Here is a 21,390-nt window from a genome sequence, read left to right on the forward strand (position 1 = left end):
TATTTTTGTCATGTGTAGTGTTTTCACTATGATTGTACTTTAATTTTTAACCCTCTCTTTCCATGGTGCATGTGTGTGTTTATAAGAAAAAGAATACACCTCTATTTGGGGAGAGAGAATGTAATATTTTATAGCTACTCTTTTTTTCTAGGATCACCAAATGCTTTTGCTACTGTTTCTACTAGCTGATTGTTGATGGAAGAGATCCATTAGGGCCTCCCCAGAGTTACTTATGATTTCTTAGCTGCTAAATCCATTGGCTTATTTTTTTTAAGGTTTTTTGCAAGGCAAATGGGGTTAAGTGGCTTACCCAAGGCCACACAGCTAGGTAATTATTAAGTGTCTGAGACCAGATTTGAACCCAGGTACTCCTGACTCCAGGGCCAGTGCTTTATCCACTATGCCACCTAGCCGCCCCATTGGCTTATTTTTAACCAATAATCTTCTTGATCTCTGCATTTTTTGACACTCTTGATAACTCTCTTCTCTCTTTTCAGCAAACCACCTTCTTTTGGTACTTCCAACTGACCTTTTTCTGTCTCCTATTTTGATCCTGTTAGAATCTCTCTGATAGATCTCAGGATTCTTTCCTGAGCCCTCTTAATTGGGGGGAGGGGTGATATGGGATACATAAGTGTTAATGCAATTGATGCCAACTCATCAGATCTCATGGGTTTAAATGCTGGGTATTCTCAAATCTACCTATCTTTCCCAAACTCTTTGCTGACCTCCAAAGTCACATCTTCAACTGCCTTTCAGACATAGTAAATAGGTTGCTCAAAAGACATTTTAAATTCAATATGTCCAAAAGAGAACTCATTAATTTCCCCCTAAACCCTCCCCCACCCCTACCCTATTACTGTGGAAGGCAACACCATCCGTCAGCTTATAAGCGAGGTATCATTTTCCATTATTATTTCTTACTCCTCATATCCAAACTGTTGCCAAGGTTTGTCAATTTTGCCTTTGCAGCATCTCCCAAATGGCCCCCTTCTCTCTTCTGACACTGCCACCACTCTAGTGCAGGACCTTATTACCTCATATCTGGACTATTGTATCAGCCTGTTGGTGTGTCTGCCTGTAAATCATCTTTCTAGTCTAATCTGCCCTCCATTCGGCCAACAAACAGATCTTTCTAAATCGAAGGGCTGTCATCCCCTCTTCTCAAGAAACTCCAGTAGTTTCCTATTTCCCAGGATCAAATAGAAAATACTCGTTTAGCATTCGGAGTCCTTTCTAATAACCTAGCCCCTCCTCCCTTTCTAGTCTTCCTATACTTTACTCAACCACACATATTCTTTAATTCAATGGCTCTTGACCTCCTGCTTTTCCACCCACCAGGCAATCCATCTGTCTTGGTTCAGGGCACTTTATCTGACTGTCCCTCTTGCTTGGCGTATTCTCCCTTCTCCACTCTGACTTACTGACCTCCCTGGCCTTTTTTTAGTCCCAACTAAAAATCTACTTTCTACAAGAAACCTTCCCCAAACCTTTTATGCCCCGTACCTTCCCTATTTTCTGTTCAATGTGTGCTTTATTTTGTATATATTTGTTTGCATATTGTCTCCCATCTTAAATTGTAAGCTCTTTGAATCAGGAACAGTCTTTTGCCTCCTTTTGTAGTACAGCATCTGGCACACAGTAGGCACTTAATAAATGTTTATTGATTGATGATTTATTGAGCATAATGGGTAGCATGTTTCCTTAGTGGTGGGAGAGGCAGAGAAGAGAATTTAGAACTGAAAGCAAATTTTAAAACAAAACGAAAAAATGTATTGTTTATTCTATACAATACACTTTCCTATGCTAGGTGCTAAAGAAGGGTCTATAACACTAGGTCACAGTACTTACCCACAAGGAGTTTACAGACTAAGAGGACTAGAGATGACACAAGAGCTCATTATTATAATGCTTGATAACAGTACCTTCCTTGGAAGAGAATACTGCTGAATAATACTAAGTATTTCAAGAGGGAAATAATCACTGCCGAGAATCAGGAAAGACTTCCTAGAGATGGTTGGTACCTGGGCTGAGTCTTGAAGTAAATAATATTGATGAGTCCATTACAGATGGAGGATACGGAGAGAACAGAATGAAATGCGAAGAAGGGATAGTCCAGTTCCTTGGAACAGTTCTGTCCGGCCAAAAAAGAAACCTCTAATCCAACAGAATGAAGACGAAGCATTGACAATCCCCTTCTGCCAAAGAAATGAATTTAAATGAACATTGTTGGACTTGGGCAGGTGGGGATCTGTTTTTCCTTTTATGTGGGTTCGTAGGGAGAGATTTGTTTTCTGTTTTTGTTTTTTAATTTGCTCAGTGGGGGGGTTAGTGGAAGGGAGAGATTAATTTTAAAAACAAAATTAGAAACAGAGATTAGCATTGCAGTCTAGGGAAAAGGCCGTCAATTGATGCTCCGGTCTGTCCAATGGAAACACTTGAGGCCGCCCCGCCCCAGCCGGGACTAGCCAATTGGAGGGAGGTAGGGCGGGGCCTTTCACAGAGAACAGTGCTTCCCGGTCCAGTCCGCTCCCGGGCCTGGCCTCTGCCGGAAGCATTGATTTTGCCGCGGGGCCCCGCCTCCTGTTCCCCCTCTGGCCTATCAGGGAGGAGCTGTCCGCCTGGCAGGGGCCGCCCCCAGTTGTTTAAAACTGAAACTAGGCTGAGGTTGGACTGGGCTCCGAACTGGGCGGGGCCAGGCCCGCTCGTGGGCATCGCGGTGGGGCTGACCGGCCCGCCGCGTCCTCGGTCCCCGCTGTTCCTCAAAGCCCGGGCTTCCCTCTCGGCCCAGGACCAGGAACGCCCGAGGCCGGCTCCCACCCAGCGCCGGCCTGCAGAGCTCTGGACCAGACCCGGGAACGCTCGGAAATTCCGGGGGAGAAGGGACGAGGGGCTTGGGAGGACAAAACAAAACACCAGCCCCTTAGCTCTATGTTTTCCCATCTTCAAATTATACTAAAAATTTTTATCTGTGATGCATATGATCAGAAAAGGTGTATCCAGAGATGAGGATGGACAGACAGCCCAAGTGCTGCACTTGGGTGAAGATGACCTCAAAAAGTTAGAAGACCTAGAGGATTCTCCAAGTGCATTAGGTGTGTATCCGCTGTGCTGGGTCTGTGGGAAGACTGAGACAATCAGCCTGGATGTGTCATCTGCACCAAGGAAGGGATTACATCAAAGCAGTATTTTACAAACCAATATTTGTCTTCTTAAACTGATAAAAATGGCTTAGATCTAAAATAGGGGATAAAATATAGACCATATTTTTATTAGATTAGAAGATAAATTAGCCAAGGGGTTTTAATCTTAAAAACCCTAGTGAGAAGGAAGAAATACAATATCCATTATACACAGGCAACCATATCAATATTTCCATATTATTCATATTTTTAGAAAAGCAAGAAAAATAAAGTGAAAGGAAATATGGTTCATTCTGTACTAGAGTTCCATTAGTTTTCTCTTTGCAGATGGATAAATAGCATTTTACATCATGAGTTCTTTGGAACTGTTGTGGATCATTGTATTATCAGTAGCTATCTTTCAAAGTTGATTATCATTCTGATCATGCTGTTACTATGTACAGTGTTCTAGTTCTACTTACTTCAGTTTGCATCAATTCACATAGGTCTCAGATTTTTCTGAAATCATCCCTTGTCATTTTTTGTAGCACAGTGATAATCCAGCATAATCATGTACCACAACTTGTCCTACCATTCCCCAATGAATACATATCCCCTCAATTTCCAGTTTCTTGCCACCACAAAAAGAGCTGCTGTGTGTGTGTGTGTGTGTGTGTGTGTGTGTGTGTGTGTGTATGAATCCTTTTCCTTTTTTCTTAATCTCTTTGGGATACAAATTTACAAGTAGTATTCCTTTGGGCATAGTTCCACATCGTTCTCTACATATGGTTGGACCAGTTCACAACTCTACCAACATTACATTAGTGTACCTATTAAGCATTTGTCATTTAATCTGATGATATGAGGTGACACCTCAGAATTCTTTAATTTGCATTTCTCTGATTATTGTGATTTAGAGCATTTCTTCATATAACTATACATAGCTTTGATATCTTCTTCTGAAAAGCATCTATTCATATCCTTTGGTCATTTATCATTTGAGAATTCCCACAAATTTCTAATCATCTCCCCAACCAAGAAGACAGCTAACAATAAGGTCTTCTCAAATGGAAGTAGTTATCTTAATAATTTATTTCTCTTTTGTCCTTTTTGCTGTCCAAAGTGGTGAGTAAGCTAAGCTGGAAAACATTTCTGTTTCAGAAAGCAGTTGTGTTAGAAGGGTAGATTGAGTTTGGAGTTCAAGTGAGCACTATTAGGCTAGCATTAGACTTATTCTGTGAAGAGGTTTTATGACCTCTCACTCCCCAGAACCAAGGTATTAATGTCCAGTTCCCTCCATTAAGGGATACTAACAAAATGGAACTAAACTCTTGATTCTAGATGTTTGTGACTTAATACTTATCAGGCTACATATTTCTCTTAGAAAAATTGAGGATACCTTTTGCCTTTTCAGTAGGAGAAATACAGGGATATAATATGACAGAACTATACTATTTGAGCCTAGCTAAATATTCTCCTCTTCCTATAACTTAGAATCCTACTTCATAGACCAGAAATCAGATAAATAATTCCTTTTTAATGCTCTCAAAGCCTTGAGGATTGGAGAAGGAAGTTTGTCCTGAAAAAAAGAGTTCCATACTTGGGATGATAGAACTTAAATTCAAATTTCAGTTCTACCACTATAACCTTGGACAAGGCACTCAAGTTCTTTGTGCCTCAGTTTCCTTTCCTATAAAATAAGTAGTTTGGACTATATTAATTCTAATAGTTCTCTTTTTCTGCACACAGAAGGAAGAAAAAGGGGGAGGAAAATGGAAAGATTTGTATTAATGCAGAGTGAAGTAGACAATAAAAAATCCAAAGTCTAGTAACAGTGTAAGAATCATAATAGTCAATCTTAGCTCCAGAGGACATAAAATAGGAAAATAGAACTCAACCTTTCATTGGAGACATAGGGAAATATGAGTGCAGAATGTTATATACAAAGCCAAATATGACTGTTGTATTTGCTTTATTTTTCTCTGTTGTAGGCAAGGTGTAAAGAGAGGGGAGAAGGATGATGACATATTAGAAATGATTGATATGAAAACAATGTATCAGTAAATCCTTTTTTAAAAAGTCTTCAGAAGGACTGGCTAGAAATGAGGAAGGAACCTGAAGATGTACCTGCAAGATGTATACGTTAAATAGAATATCTGAGTTTGAGTCCTCATGGATAAAGATCCACCAAAGCATGGTTATACTAGAAGGGGCACAAGGATCAAGGTCAGAGAATTTCTCTCTCCCATTAGATCATGTCTCAGGCTGCAGATAAAGCAATGGTTTCTATCAACGACATTCAATCCATATAAATCATTTATGGAAAAGAAGCAAATCTGGAAGCCTCTTCAGAAAGACCATGAAGAAGACTTGCTGTGGGAGATGCTTATTTCTTATACATTCCCAAAATGCTCATTATACAAGAGGGAAAGTTTTTAGCTAATGAATAATTGATTACCTCTTTGTATAGGGGTAGGTGGAGAGACCAGAGAGTAGGAAATACTTTAGCCTCTGTGGAACTCTGTTTCTTAGAGAACCCTTGGCTTAGTGTGCTACCACCACTAAGAGAGCAACACTAAAGCAAACTGCATTGACTTACAATCAGCGGACTTGGATACAAGCCCCCTTTGGAAAATGTTTACTCTCTGAGCCTCTATTAACCAATCTTTAAAATGAAGGAATTATGATAGATGAATTAGATGAATTAACATTATAGTCTCTTGTCCTTTCTAGCCCATATCCCTTCCAATTGTAAATATATGACCCTGTTTAGGATTTATCTCCTGATCTTAGCAGAGACAGAGACAGGATTGTATAAATATTACTTCTGCTACTTAACAACCTTCATAACCTTGGACAGTCACTTTACCTCAACTTTTTTCCTCACCTGAAAAAATTAAGGTGTTGGGCCAGATCAGAGGTGTCAAATAGGCAATCATATGATCCACAGCACTCTTGACTGAAGCCAAAACCAGAGTGAAATATAATTGGGAAATATTTAACAAAATATATAAAAATACAATAAAATGGAGATAACATTACATTAGAAAACTAAGTCAACATGCAACCCTTAGGGCTCCTTATGGAATAGTAGCCACCATTTCTATTTGAGCTTGACACCATTAATCTAGATGGCCTCTGAGTCATCTTTCAGCTCTAAAATAAGATCCTTCTGAATGAGTTAGGTTTGTTGTTACATGCTCAGTTACTTCCCTGAAGGTACTGTTGAAGGCTTTAAACAGTAAACCTGACTTAAGGACCTGTAATATAAGGCTTATGAGAAAATATATATTCCATTCCACGATCAACATAAAGAGACCCTTTAACTGTTCCTACTCTAGAAAATGTTTTGGAAATATCTCATTCCAGCTTCATTCAAATAATGAGACTTGTAAACAAGGGTATATGTGGGAGTTTTCAAGGAAAACTTGGCCCAAACACATAGAGAAAACCATTAAAAGATGCCATATGCTAACTGATGCTATAATAGTATGACTCCCCTCTCAACAATTCTTGATGGTGATGTTTATCTTTTGTTCTGAAGAAAGACCATGATATCAGGGAGATGAACCTATAACAAGCACATGAATTGAATTTGAGTATTCTAAATCACCAACCTCAGTTTCTCCTCCAGTCATTTGGATCCAGTGGCTAGATATTAATCAGGATGACTGGAGAATGGCCCTGGATATGAGGCAAACAGGGATAAATGACTTGCCCAAGGTCACACAGCTAATAAGTGTCAAATGTATGAGGCCAGATTCAAATTCCTGTCCCTCTAATTTCAAGACCAGTGCACTAACCACTGTACCACTTAGCTGCTCACAACTCTTAACTGGCAAAGGATTAATAAATGACTCACATGGCATCAGAAGAATATAAGGTTTCAGATAGATGGTTTCTCCTAGGAGTACAACTACAAATCCATCTGAACAAACATTTGTAACAAATATAGTCCAAATGATCTTACAATATTTGTAGAAAAAAAATGGCCCAACATTATACTCCAGTCAGATTAAATACCCATATAATTTTACAAGAAAATAGCACTTTTTGTTACAATAAAGAACTGGAAACAAAAATAAGTATCAACTGGGGAATAACTGACACATTGTGGAATAGAAATATAAGGGCACATTGTATCATAAGAAATGATGAATATGACATTCAGGAAAGTATGGAAAGACTTACATGAACTAATGTAGAATGAAATTAGGAAAAAAAATTAGAAGACCATAATAATATTATTAGAGTAAACAACTTTGAGACCTCAGTACTCCAAAGCACTGCCCAATTATGACTTCAAAAGACTCATGATGAAACCTACTTCCTGCTTTTGGTAGGCAGATGGTGGACTAAAAGTGAAGAATGAGAAACACATTCTCACTCATGATCAATGTGTTAGTTTGTTTTGCTTAATTTTTTCAAGGAAGAGGAACTTGCACAGGGGAGGAATTAGGTTGTAAGAGAGGAAGAAAAGAAAATGGAAAAGGGTAGGGGGGAGAGCATAAGAAGATAGAGAAGAACCCTAAGATTTGTAGGAACTAACATATACTCTGTCTTCTCCTTCCCCTATTCTTCACTTCCCTTCTTAAATAGTAATGATATGGGTGTTTATGGGTGCCAATGTCCACTTTTTCTTGCATTGTTGGAACAGCCCAGATTCCTGGGATAGAGGCAGGAGAATATCAGGCAAAACCTTGGTGTTCTGACTGAAGTGATAGGATAATTGACTACAAAAGGTTCTTTATTTGTAAAAAGTTAAGAGGAACACCACAGGCTGGCTAAAGATCAGCTTTTTAGGCTCTAGGATCTGGGGGGAGTGGACTGCTTTCAGGGGCTTCTGGACAGATACGCTTAAGAGGGGGTGCTCCCTCTGAGTCTTCAGCTTCCCCCACAGCTGCCTCAGGCACAGGGGGCACTGGTTCAAAGACTGGGTAAGCTTCAGGAACCTGGTGAGGAGGAACCAGGAATAAGTTTTTCTAGATTCCAAGAATTTAATCGCCTTACCCCACTTCAGTCCTTCCCACCACCCTCAAACTCTATCCCTCCGTAGCCAGGCATCCTTCTCCAACCTTTCTCACCTCAGCTTCCAATAATTCAGGCACAGGCTCTTCCTTGGTCAGCATTGGGGGTTCATCTGTCCCACCCATAGTTACACCCCCTGGATCTGGAATAACAAGAAAGCAGGGTACCCAGGGAACAGGGAGTTAAAGATCATAGAAGTCAATGGAGGAGTTGGAGGAGTTCTTACCTCTTTCCTGACCCAACCTTGGGGGCTGGGTATCTTCAGGAGTCCCATCTGGTGGAGCAGCAGGGGAGGCTGGTCTGCTAGGCTGAGGAGACCCCCCTGGGCTGGGCTCTGTGCCTTTTTGCAGGGAGCCTTCTGAGTGGAAGCTCTGGTTGCTGTTCTCATCTGCTGGGAAGAGAGGCTGGGAGGGGTGGGCTTTGGGTGCCTCGACTCCCTCTGCCTTAGGATCCCTCTCCCTTCCCCCCCCACTCAAGACTTCCATTCTCCAGATCCCCTATATACATACCACTGAGGTCAAGCAAGATGAGGGGACCTCCCCCTCTTGGACTGGCTCCCCTACCCCTCCGCTCTCTGACTCGGGGTCTTTCAGTTCCACTTCCCACCCTTCTTCGTTCCTGCAGAATGGAAAAGGAACAAGGAAATTCATGAGAAGTAGAGAAAAAAGGAATGAATTAGTTGGGGGAGGGAGCAGGAAAGTTTTCCAAGAAAGGGAAAGGAATATGACCCTGAAGGAATTCAACTCTTTTCTACATTCATTAGGCACCTCCGGTGTTCAGGGGATTGTGCTAAAGAATAGAGGGGACAAAGAATTTAAATTAGAGTTCTTTATTAAATTAAGAGATGAGCTCTTCAGGAACTGCCCAGTTAGGGAGATGGGACATATATTGTTATATAACAATAATCCAAAAGAATGCAAAATCATCATTTCATTGCAGACTTGTCAAGAGTATTCTAGGGTTTGGGGAGGGGGTGTGCAGCTGTTAGTAATGGAGGTCAGGGAAAGCTTCATGGCAGAGGTAATATTTGAGTTGGACTTTTAAAATAGGTAAATTCAACAGGTGAGAAGGGGATGGAGATATTTCAGGCAAAAGAAATTGGCAGGAAAACAAAGAAGACAGAAAAACAGTCTATTTTGCCTTAAGCTGTTGATAAAGATGGAAGATGTCTTTGCAGAGAAGTCTGCAAAACTGGGTGACGTCTAGTTTTAGAGGGCCTTGAATGCCAAGCAAAGGAACTTGACCTTCAATGGGTAGGAAACCGCCAAAGATTTTGGTCAAAGGAGAGTTATGAGTAGATGGGGAAAGCTGGGGTGAGGGGAGGTGGTGGAGGAAAACATCTGGCAGCAAGATGAAGGATGTATGTAGAGACTATTGCAAAAACCTACGTGGCTAATAATGAGAGCCTGTTCTAAGGTGGTAGCAAGTAAAAATAGAAAAAGGGATAGATAAAAATGTTACTGCAGTGATAAGATTCAACAGAGCTTTGGTAATCTATAGGATATGAACAGGAAGAATCCAATGTTTAGGGAGACTGGAATATATGGTAGTGACAATGAGAAAACCAGGTAAAGCAGAGGGAGGATCTGGTTTAGAGGGGAAAGAAGGTTAATGTTATGAAGAAGGTAAAGAAAAGGAATAGTAGAGAAGTGAGGGTGTTAGAGAAGGAACAGAAATCTCTCACCTCCTCATGTGGGTCCACCACAGGCACCCACTTGTAGATGCGGAGGGAAGTGTCTCCCACTGTCACCCATCGTTTCTCCCTGGAGATGATCCACAGAACCAGATCAACCAGACACACACACACACACACACACACACACACACACACACACACACACACACACACACACACACACACTCTTCTATGGCACAGCTAGCTTTACAGAAAGAAAAAACAGCAGCCTAATGTAAGGTGAACCTAGATCTAAAGCTTTGGAGAGTGGTTTGTCTGGGTCCTTCCTCCCACTCCTTTCATCCCATATTATTGCCTCTTATTCCTTTCCCTCTTCCCTGTCTCAAACCCAAGCCTTCCGGTCCCTGGGTCCCCAGCTCTCACCATCTCCGGACCTTTTCGATGGTTGCCATCACCTTCTTAATGTCATCCTTGGCCCGGCTCCTGGTCTCAGCCCTCACTGTCCGGCCCGCCATGAGAACTGAAGTGTTCCTTCTCCTGAGGCCCACCTGGCCTGTGCTAGGGACCCTAGCTCTGTCCCTCCTGAACTCCCTAGACCCCTCTCTCTGGGTCACTTAATGCCCTTCCCTTCCCCTCTAACTCCTCTGTCTTGCTCAGTTTTGCCTTTTTTCTCCCCCTACCCCTTATTCACTGGCTTCCTGTTTCCTCACTTCTCAATCTCCCGTCTGTCTGTTTCACTCCCTCTCTTCCTTTTCGTCTTGGTTTTCCATTCTGTCTTCCTGCTTTAAAAAAAAATAGTGTTTTATTCGCTCTCCTTCTTTCCCAGTGCTGTCTGTCGTCTTCCCTTCTCTGTGAGTCACTCTTCCTGCTTCCCTCGCTGTGTTTCCTTCCCTTTCTTCTGCTCCCTGTCGTCAGTGTGTCTCCTTCCCTGTCACCTCTCTCCGGCTTGCTTCTCCTGCCAGCCCGCCCCTACCCCAGCCTCCCCCAGTCCAGCTTTGGCTTGGGGATTTCCCTGCTGCAGCCAGGAAACCAAGGAGCAGCAGTCCCCGGACCAGACACTCCGCCCGCTGTCCTGGCTTACTTCCCCGCCCACCCTGGCTCCTCCACAGCGCCCTCTGCCCTCCAGACACAGGACCGGGGCCTGCCAGTAGAGGCAGGGCCAGGGCTAGGGGCAGAGGGAGGTCCTAACGAGTTCAGTTTGAACTCCTTTGACTGCCCCCTTGTGCCCATGGAGTTTCTACCTTTGTGTGCACGTGTGTACCCCTATGAATCTGTTGGCAAGGATGTATCACTGTGGGTGTTAATGCAACTGTATCAAACTGGTGAGCATGTCTGTACCTTCTTTCTGAGCATGTTTGTGAGTCTTTCAGAACGCATGTCTCACACTGTACAGTATCTGTGAGTGCTGGTTTAATTGTCAGCCAGTGGAAATAACGCTGTGGATCTGAGTTAATGGATGCCACTGTTTGATTCCATGCAGGCACCCATATGCCCATTGAAATTGTCCTTGAAATTGTGTCTAATTGGTGGGTTTGAAATGTGTTTGTCCAAACTTACAGTCTGCACATCCCTATGATGATAATGCCACCTTCCCTATCGACTTCTGCAAGTCCCTTCCCCTTCCTTCCTCCACAGCCCACCACACGAGTAGTTCCTCTGGTGTATTCCCAGGAAAGATATCCAGTAGGCGCATTCCTCCAATTCCAGACATGCCAGTTCCCTCCCTGAACCCAGGAGTCCTCCTCTTCTTTTCCCCCACCCCCACCCCAACTCCTAGCTTCTTTCCTCTTAACTGCCCTCTCAGAACTCTGAAAGTCCCTGCCCCTTGGCTGTTTGGGTGACCTCATCAGCAAGGTGACAACTTCTCTGTCCACTTCCTAGACTAGAAGAAAAGTCCCAGCTCCCTGGGAGGGAGCACCCTGATAACTCGACGATTTCTATCTCCCTAAGACCTGTTGTATCTCTCCCCGGCCTTACTCCACTCCTCAGGGCAGGGCTTAAAGGTGAGCTCAGGGCCCTGGAATCTGGGCTCGGGGTGAGGTGGGGGGAGTTTGGGGGTGGGCCCTGATTGGTCGATAGTGGACCACGCCCCCTGCCCCCCCTTTCCCTCCCTCCTTCTCTCTGGAAAGGGGAGGAGGGGGCAAGTAGGGAACCGGGACCAGCCAGGGGACGGAGGGGGCCAACATGAGCCAGAGGGAGGGAAACAAGGGTAAGGGACTTCTGGGTCTTGGAAAAATTGGGTCTAGAAGAGAAAGCTGGGAACTTGGGCAAGACTGCAGGGTAGTAAGAGGAGCAGGGTTCGGAACTGCAAGTTAGGTGCCTGGGGCTGTAATGTAATGTCTATGTTCTAGAAAAGAGAGCTTAGTGGTTAAAGGGGCAAAATGTACAGATTCTGAGAAAGGAAAGGCACCTGACTGAGAAAAGGAGGGGAAGGGTTTGGAGAAGGAAACTAAAAGATAGGACTTGAGGTGGAAGTGGGGTTGTGGAAATGAGTTGGAGAACTGGACACTGTTGGAGAGGAAAGAGTCTGAGGCTGAAAGTCATCGGCAAAAATACTAGCCTATGGTTGAGGAGTAAGTCTCAGTCTGATTTAGAATAGGAGGATCAATTAGTGACTAGGTGGGGGACCGAGATGAGGGGAGGGTAGGATGCTAGGAAGATCTTTGCTTTTTTTATAAAGGAGAAGCAGAACTAAGTAATGTTATCTGAGTTAAAGGAGGGTCTTGGGAGAAAGGTGGAGTGTGTGTATGTGTGTGTGTGTGTGTGTGTGTGTGTGTGTGTGTATGTGTGTGAAACTGTGAAGAAAAAGATATGGAAAGTGGGGCCACACATGGCTTAAAGAACTTGGTTACCTTTACATGCTGATGCCTTTTTACTCATCCTCCCCCCACGAAGTTAAGTACCATGTGTCTAGTGTCTAAGTTCTTTACTTCCTGGGAAATATAGTTTTCTCCTAGTCAAGACTAAAGAGGAGCCAGGATGCATAATCAAGTGTCTTCAATACCTTAGGTTAGGGATTCAAAACTTTAATGTCCATGAATTTGTTTTTGTTTTAATATTTTGATAATTATTTTATAATATAGTTAATATGTATTTTATGCATGTTCAAGAATAATTTTGAGAAGGGGTACATGGACTGCCAAGAGTCTATGACACACACAAAAAAGTTAAGAATTCCTGACCTAGAATCTCTGCTTCTTGGTTTTGGGGGTACAATGGGACTAGGTTATAAAAGAAAGTGTTAAAGAATTAAATCTTTTTCAATCCCTTGAGTAACTGAACTACCATTTTAGAGGAGTCTAAGGCTAACCCAAGTTAATAATCAGTCAGGAATTCTGAACCATAGTTGGTTTAGCAAAAGGTACTTCAGAGTATTATAATACATAATCACCTAGGAATTGTGATTATCTGCAATACAGTCATTCAAACCTCCCCTCCAGGCCCCACACCTCCTTGCCCTGCCCTGACTCCAAACCCTATAGATCAATTTCTCCTTTCAAATAACTAGGGTAAGAGAAGATAGGATTGGAACCCTAACTGGCATAAAGTGAGAATGTGGAACCAAGTCATGAATTAAACACTAAAAATAGCATACTATGGGAGGAGGGGAATATCTGTCATGTCAGGGGACCTGGGTTTTGATCCCTCCTCATCCCTCCCCTATCCCCTCCAGTGGACTTACAGTCCCATTCCTCGGCCTCAACCTTCCCCCACCTTGAGGCCAAGATCCGTCAGACCCACAGTCTTGCGAGGCTCCTCACTAGCTATGCTGAGCAGCTGCTCCAGGAATATGTGAGTATGGAGGGGGCAAGGTTGTAGGGTGGAAGATGGGATGGGGGGGTGGCTAGGTGGCACAGTAGATAAAGCACCGGCCCTGGAGTCAGGAGTGCCTGGGTTCAAATCCCATCTCAGACACTTAATAATTACCTAGCTGTGTGGCCTTGGGCAGGCCACTTAACCCTGTTTGCTTTGCAAAAACCTAAAAAAAAAAAGATGGGATGGGATGGGGAAGGGTTGGAAGATTGCTCTGTGCTCTTTGAATTATTCAGGTTTAGGAGCAAATCCTGGAAAAACCATCTAATCCAACCTCACCATTACACAAAAGAAGAAATTGAGAAATGGATAGGATTTGCCCAGGGCCAAACTGTGAATCAATGTCAGAACTAGGATTAGAATCCAGGTCCACTGATTCTCAAATTTGAGTTCTTGACACAAGACCAGATTTGTCTTTGTCTTAAAGGTTAGGTAGCTTCAGATTTAGGAATAAGGAAGATGAGAACTCATTCCTACATATGTAGGAAAATCCATCTCCAGTCAGTTTACCATTCAAGTCAAGTTGTTACTCACCAAAAGCTTTATCTTTGCAGGCTCCCTCCCACCCCACCTGCCTCACCACCACCAAGCTTCCCTGAAAAGCCACTAAGGGCTGATGAGACAAAGACATTAATACTAGCACAAATAAAATTGGTAGAAGGAGGGAGGGAAATATTATGCCATGTGTCCAAATTCAAATCCCAATGATCCATAGGCTATTGACTGTTAGATTATCACTGTTTTGGGCTATCCCTGCTATAGGACCTCCTCATTTACATTGACTTGGAAAAACCACAGTACAAGAGCCAAAGAATTAGTTTTATTTCTGACTCTGTTTACACTTATTGTGTGACCTTGGGCAACTCATTTATCCCTTCTGCACCTCAGTTTCCTATAAGACTATTCCAGATTCTATTATTCTAATTTGGATCCTGCCCTGCAAAGAGGAGCATTCCCCTAGGAGAAAGAACAGAAAGTCTTCCAACTGTAGAACATTGTTGGGGGGGGAGGGGAGGAAGAAAAATCTTGTGTTATAGCACATAAAGGGTTTTCCTAATAAGAACCAAGAGGAGTAAAGAGGCCTCATGGGTTTCACCAAAGCTGATAGAAAATAAGGTGATTTTTATAGTGCAAGTGCTACTTATTCAGGGGTTTGCTCTTGCCTGGAACTTGTATAGAAAACTGCAGAATCTGTTGCCTTAAGTGGGATCCTCCGGGGAGGGTCTGTCCAAGAGAAAGAAATGACTCCTCCTAACACTTCTCCCCACCCTTCCCTTTCAGGTCCAGCACCAAGGGGACCCTTTTGGGCTGCCCAGCTTCTCTCCCCCAGGGTTACCAGTGCCTGGGCTGAACTCCCCAGCCCCAACTCATTCAGGGCTCCCCACCCTTGAGCGGCTGCAGCTTGATGCAGTTGCCCTGAACTCCCTGTCCCCACTGCTGGACACCATTCGCCACCTCCAGGCTGACCTCAACCCTTTTGCCCGTCGGCTCCTCCGACGGCTAGAAGATGCCTCTCACCAGTCAAGGGCACTGGGGAATGCTGTAGAGGTTGTTCTGGGAGCACTAGGTGCAACCCCAGGGCCCCCAGGACCCCATCCCATACTCCCTGAATCCCCTGGGGTCTTCCTGGTGAAGTTGTTGGGCTACAGGGTATGTGGGTTGTACCAGGAGTGGGTAACCTGCACAGAAGGTGACCTGGGTCAGCTGATGAGGGAAGGGTTAGGCTGAGAGAGAAGCCCACCTTACCCCACACCATTCTCCATGAAGGGTCACCAACTAGCTTCCTTCCCACTCCATTCTCATCTTTGTCACTATCCCTTCACTAGCATAGCCCTTCTATTATCACCATCAGAGTCTGTCTACTTTATTCTCTCTCTGTGTTTCTCAGCTTTGGATTGGGCCCTAGGATCAGTCACTATCTACTTAAGAGATCACTATAGAAGAAAGTTCCAAGAAATTTCCCTAGAAGAACCTTTAAAACCCACATTATCTCCTGTCTCATCCTCAATTCATACCTGCCTCCTCTATACCTCTTTCCCTTCCTCAGTTCTCTAATTCCCAATTCTAGTATACCAAACTATGAGGTCTGTGAAAAAGATGTCCCTGAAAAGGAGATTTTTATTTCTGAAAATAAATTAATTTTTGGTAAATTAAAAAAAAATACACTTCTATGTATAATTCTTGGAGTTGGGAGGATTGGTGTGGCTGGAATTGGGGTTGTTTCATGGATGCAAAATAAATAGGGCATTAAATAAACTAAGAACTCCTAGACAATGACATACTTCTATCCTGAGAGCCAGAAAATGAAAGGTCATTGGGTGGGGAATGGATAAAATTCGAAGAAAAAAATGAATTTTTAACATTAAGTCATATGAAATAGCTAACATAGAAAAGTCAATGGTATCTGTTGAGACTCAGCAGGAGCCTGAAGTCAACAGGTGGTGAGGTAGGCTTAATGAGGAAATTAGTCCTTCTAGAACAGAGGTAGAAAGTGAAATCCATTCATACAGGACATCATACCCTATATTCTGCATGTGCCCAAATAAATGAGAAAGCTTAAAATAACTAAGGCTTACCCATACATAATTGACCCCAAACCATCTGTTTGCCTCCCTTTACAAAGGAGGTCCTACCAGCGCCCCTGGGCACAACCAACACCACTGGTGAAAGACAGTTTGGGGACTCTCCCCTAAGGAACACTGAGGGAAATCAAACCAATGGCTCCAGAGGACAGATTTTAAGGTCCAACCTCATGGGAGCTGGCTGATTGGCCCCTAAGGAATAGCACATGCAGATCGTTTCCTTCCTCTCAAAAGTGTGCAATGATAGGAAAGGAAATTGTCCACGGTGAGGCTCAAAGGTTGCCATTTCAGGCAGGATGTCCAACCCATTCACTATGCCACATATTTGGCTTTAAGCAGAGCCATGTCCTGCACAGCCCTGTCTGTCCAGTGGCCATATTCCCGGGTCACCACATAGCCTCGACATTTCTTCTCAAAGGCAGAGGCTCCAAATGGTGCAGGGCCAAGAGCATCCACTTCAGGAGGAATAGAAATCCCCAATGCCGTCATGACAGAAGCCATATTGCCAATCAGGCCCTGAGCTCGGAGCCTGGCAGCTGCCAGTTGAGACAGCAAGACAGAACTGCTGGGGTTCAGGTCAGCCTGGTCATCACTCACGAGCTGCAGGTGCTGGGCCAAGGCTGAGAAAGCGCCTCGGGCCCGAAGCAGTCTCTCGCCATCTCCCAGGCCACGCCATGACATGAAGGGCACAGCTGCAGGGGGTAGGCTACTCAGCTGGAGCTCAGGGGCAGAGAAGCCTGGGTCACTGAAAGGACTGCCTTGGTACTGGAGCTGTGCAAATGATAGAAAGTATAGAAAGGGTGACCAGGATATTCAAATCACATAGACCCCATGTGGTAAGGGAACAGAATACAGGACCTGGAGTCAGGAAGTCCTGAATTCAGATCCCATGTCCAATACTAGTTATGTGACCCCGGGTAAGTCACTGCCTGCTTCGGTTTCCTCAACTGTAAGATGGAGATAATAATAATTTGTTATGAGAATCAAAATGATAAAATAGTCATAATGCACTTAGCAGTCAGACATGATAGGCATTTAATAAATGCTCATTCCCTTCTTCCCCTCTCCTTACAAGAAGACTTTCTCCCTTCAGGTGATACAGTGGATAGATAACTGGGCCTAGAATCAGAAAGACCTGGGTTCAGATCCCAGGTACATACTAGCTGTGTGATCCTGAGCAAGTCACTTAATCTCTATTTGCCTCAGTTTCCCCAATTATAAAATGGGGATAACATCACCTACCTTGCAGGGATGTTGTGGGGATCAAATAAAAGAATATTTGCACGGTGCCCAGCAAAAAGTAAGCACTATACAAATATCTATTCCTTTCCTTTCTCTTCCCTTCCCTCTTCCTCTGAATTTCTACAACCACAGAATCCTATGAATTTCCATTCATAGGACCTTAGAGATTATTCAGTCACAGATTTTTAAAAGTTGGAAAGGGCATAAGGATCTTTTAGTCCAACTCATAATCTGACATGAGAATCCCATTGTCATTTTTACATCCCTTTCAAATTTGAAAAACACTCTCCATACTTAATATTTGATTCTTGATGCAGCCCTATGAAGGAGGCACTGTAGATTTCACTATGCTCATTTTGAAGATGAGGAAATTGAATGTCAATTGACCTGCCCATGCTCACTCACAACAGCGACTTTCTACTTTTTTGTTTGTTTTTTGGAGGCAGTAGGGGGTTAAGGGACTTGCTCAGGGTGACACCCTTAGAAAGGGTCTGAGATCAGATTTGGACTCAGGTCTTCCTGACTCTACTCTCTCCACTCTGCCACTCTGCCACCTGGTTGCCCCATTCTCCTCTAAGTCAATTACTTCTATTACACCATTTACCTTTTTTGTAAAATCCCTGACAAGTGACCAGCCTTCTGGTCATGAAGACCTTTCATGACAGGGAACTTACTGATTGTAAGAAGCAGCTAATTCTACTTTTGCTGGCTTACTTCAATTGGTAATTGAGGGGATGCTCATCAACTGAGGAATGATTGAACAAATTGTGGCATATGAATGTGATGGAGTACTATTGTCCTATAAGATGCACGAGCCAGGCAGACAACAGAAAAGCTTGGAAAGACCTGCATGAACTGATGCTGAGTGAAGTGAGCAGCACCAGAACACTGTACACATTAACAGCAACATTGTGAGATGATCAACTATGATGGACTCCACTCCTCTCAGTAGTTCAGTGATCAAGGACAATGAGACACCTGTTTAGAAAAAATGCCATTCACATCCAGAGGAAAAAAAAAACATGAAGTCTGAATGCAGAACAAAGCATATTTTTCATTTTTTTTTTAGTTTTTGCAAGGCAATAATGGGGTTAAGTGGCTTGCCCAAGGCCACACAGCTAGATAATGATTAAGTGTCTGAGGTCGGATTTGAACTCAGGTACTCCTGACTCCAGGGCCGGTGCTCTATCCACTGTGCCACCTAGCTGCCCCATATTTTTCATTTTTAAAATTTGGGGTTTTTTTCTTTCTTTTTTTCCCTCTTGTGGTTTTTTTCTCCTTTTGTTCTGATGCTTCTTTCACAACATGAATAATATGGAAATATTTTTAACAATATTTTATATATTTATAACTATCAGATTACTCATCAAGGGGAGGAGAAGGAAGGGAAGGGAGGGAGGGAGAAAAATGTGGCAATCAAAATCTTACAAAAAATTGGATGTTGAAAACTATTTTTGCATGTAGTTGAAAAAATAAATTTATTTTAAAAAATTATTTTGTCACCTCTACCCTCTGGGAGTCAGAGATAAAGTCTAAACTTTTTCCATAAGACAGCTCTCTAAAGAGTTATCACCTCCCAGTCCCACCCCAATAAATGTATAAAATGTATGTTAACATTTAATTTATAGAAAAGAAATCCAGGCACCAGAAAAAAGAAATAACTTGTTCATATACTTAATAGCAGAGCTGGGACTAGAATCATGGATATACTGGTAAATGTTTAATAACTGACTTTCCCAGAAAATAAATGTAGGAATGGGCAATTTTTAAACTTAATCTATACTATTAAAATTTCCTCCCATCATTTTCTTAAGTCTGGACAGTCAACCAAACAATAAAGCAGGCTCTAATTTATAGCCATGTGCCAATTTCTGAGATGTAAATGCATACATTGAAAATTTCATAGTTGCATGTCAGGAGCTGGTTCCAGCATACCTCTGGCTAAAACCCCATTCTCCTGATTCCTAAACTACTTCACCTTCTATCTCCTTGACAGTTCTTGATGCAATAATACAGGACAATAATTTGTACAATACAATAATTTGAATTATTATAGGACTTTATATTTTTTAAAATGAAGTTGAGAGCTTTCTCTGTGTCTCTTCCCACAGATTCCTATTTCCAGACTCTCCCTGGAGAAGTAGACTTCTTGCCATCCCTTCCTTTCCCCTAGGGGAAGAGTCTTTTTTCTGCAGCCCCATCTTATCTCCAATGTAAAAGCCTCCTCCCACTGTTCAACTTTCCACCATCACTCACATAAGTCTGCAGCAGCACCGATGTGTTCTTCTGCATGTAGAGGGCCAAGTTATAGGCTTGGTTGATGGGGTCAGCCAGGGATATTGGGGCACCCAAGGCAAAGGGTGCCAACAGCAGAGACAACAGGCAGGGAACAACTGGTTGGGATACAGGAAAGAAAGTCAAAGGCAAGTCTGAGATTTCTCTGTAAGGATCCAATCTCTCTTTCTTCAGAAGACAAGAGCCTTGACTTATAAAAATTTCCCGCATATGAAGAGAAAAAAAAAAAGACAAGCCCCCATAAGCCAAGACCAAAGGCAACTATAGACAGATTCTTTGAAAGGATAGACACAAACTGATATGTGGACCAGACTGACAAAATTCTTTCTCTAATTTCTTCATGCTCATCCTCTGTCCCATAGGTCCTATAATTCAGAACGCTCTCCTCCATAAGTTTCAACTACTTACATAGTGAATTGGTCATGTTTGTTCCTCTTTCCATTGCTGTCTTTCTCTAGGTCCCTGGGGCACCTGTTTTCTCTGGCCCTACCCTAAGGTTTTTTATACCTTTTATTCCTGAGGCTTTGGATGGGACAGGCAGAGGACCACACCCTGGAGGAGGGAAGAGGTGTGTGTGTTGGGGGGGGCAGGAAGCAGGAGTAAGAATTGGACAGAAAAGAAGGTGACATGGGGAAAGGGAAGGAAGGAGGCTGTAGAAGGTGAGAGATGTCATGGGAAGAAAAGTTTGGGAGAATTAGAGAAGAAACAGAAAGGAAGGGAGAAAATAGGGAAAGAAAGGATGTATGGGGAGGAGGCCAAGGAAAATCCAAGATGAAAAGGGTCTGGCAACAGGTAGCTATAAAGGCTGCAAAAGAGTTCCCCAATAGAAGGACCATGGCCCCCAATCCAGCTTTCCCTGGTTTCCCCCACTCTTTCTCCATTGCTTGGCCTGTAATAAGTCAGAAACAAGGGAGGGAAAGGGCTGAGGGCGGGGAGGGGATTATGGGGGACAATGGGGCCGCCCCAATCCCTGCAGCTCCGCACGTCCTGAGATCTAGTTTCCCCCAGAGGCGGCTCTACTCCGCCTCTCAGCATAGGCTTCCTCTGTCCTTCAGCACCCTCCCAACCCTACCCCCACCTCACCCTTGGCATCCAGTAAACTGTGAAGCCTATTGGCTAGGAGAAGAGGGCAAATAGGATCCTAGAAGGTAAGAACATCTGGATTCTGAACTGGGAACAATTATTCCACAAAAATTCACCAAATACCTACTATGTGATTCCTCTCTTCTGTTGGGGTTATAGAAATATAATATGTAGAAACATATAGCAGGCCCCCTAAGAACTTAAGGGCAGGACAGCTGGATCCCTTGATGAGAGCAGTGATTTTCACCCTTAAGGTTATGGGCTGAAAAGGTAGGGGTGGTCAGTAGAGGAGTTAATATCTCGATGTCTCTGAGTTACTGCAAGGGATCTGAGACCCAATATATAAATATATATATATAAATATATATATATCAAATCATGTCATTTTTGTCTCTGTAAAGTAAGCATATCATAACATCTCAAACACATATTACTATTTTTCATATAGAGATTGTTGTGATTAATAAACTATAAATTCATTTGCATGTCAATGGATTTATAGTCACTTTTGTTATCATGTGTTTTTTCAATCCACAGATACTAATAGGAAAAACTTCTATCAGGAATTGATGTTTTGTTATGTAATAAG

At 43.0% G+C, this 21,390-nt stretch overlaps 2 protein-coding genes across 3 annotated transcripts; one reads left to right on the forward strand and one right to left on the reverse strand.

Annotated features, from left to right (window-relative positions):
• Positions 1–7,647: 7,647 nt before the first annotated feature.
• BCL7C (BAF chromatin remodeling complex subunit BCL7C) lies at positions 7,648–11,534 on the reverse strand. Of its 2 annotated transcripts, none has more exons than XM_074199924.1 (6): positions 10,210–11,534; positions 9,835–9,913; positions 8,660–8,768; positions 8,377–8,541; positions 8,207–8,292; positions 7,648–8,074 (listed from the first exon to the last, which is right to left on the reverse strand). In XM_074199924.1, the coding sequence occupies exons 1-6, from the start codon at positions 10,299–10,301 to the stop codon at positions 7,922–7,924; spliced, it is 684 nt and encodes a 227-aa protein (XP_074056025.1). In that variant the 5' UTR covers positions 10,302–11,534; the 3' UTR covers positions 7,648–7,921. The 2 variants fall into 2 exon arrangements, with proteins under 2 accessions (XP_074056025.1, XP_074056026.1); XM_074199925.1 differs by having other exon boundaries at positions 8,377–8,538; positions 10,210–11,531.
• A 351-nt stretch (positions 11,535–11,885) lies between these two features.
• On the forward strand, positions 11,886–15,755 carry CTF1 (cardiotrophin 1). The gene is made up of 3 exons (XM_074199926.1): positions 11,886–11,995; positions 13,460–13,578; positions 14,881–15,755. Exons 1-3 carry the CDS (start codon positions 11,971–11,973, stop codon positions 15,325–15,327), a joined length of 591 nt encoding a protein of 196 aa, XP_074056027.1. The 5' UTR covers positions 11,886–11,970; the 3' UTR covers positions 15,328–15,755.
• The last annotated feature ends 5,635 nt before the right edge of the window (positions 15,756–21,390 follow it).

Source organism: Macrotis lagotis, chromosome X, assembly GCF_037893015.1.
Source record: "Macrotis lagotis isolate mMagLag1 chromosome X, bilby.v1.9.chrom.fasta, whole genome shotgun sequence".
Classification (NCBI taxonomy): Eukaryota; Metazoa; Chordata; class Mammalia; order Peramelemorphia; family Peramelidae; genus Macrotis; species Macrotis lagotis.

Coding starts and splice junctions, on each gene's coding strand:
- BCL7C (XM_074199924.1), bottom strand. CDS start 10,301: ATGGCGGGCCGGACAGTGAGGGCTGAGACCAGGAGCCGGGCCAAGGAT. Junction 8,769..9,834: donor TGGTGGACCCACATGAGGAG/GTGAGAGATTTC, acceptor TCCATTCTGCAG/GAACGAAGAAGGGTGGGAAG. Junction 8,075..8,206: donor CTGAATTATTGGAAGCTGAG/GTGAGAAAGGTT, acceptor CCTCCTCACCAG/GTTCCTGAAGCTTACCCAGT.
- CTF1 (XM_074199926.1), top strand. CDS start 11,971: ATGAGCCAGAGGGAGGGAAACAAGG. Junction 11,996..13,459: donor CCAGAGGGAGGGAAACAAGG/GTAAGGGACTTC, acceptor TATCCCCTCCAG/TGGACTTACAGTCCCATTCC. Junction 13,579..14,880: donor AGCAGCTGCTCCAGGAATAT/GTGAGTATGGAG, acceptor CTTCCCTTTCAG/GTCCAGCACCAAGGGGACCC.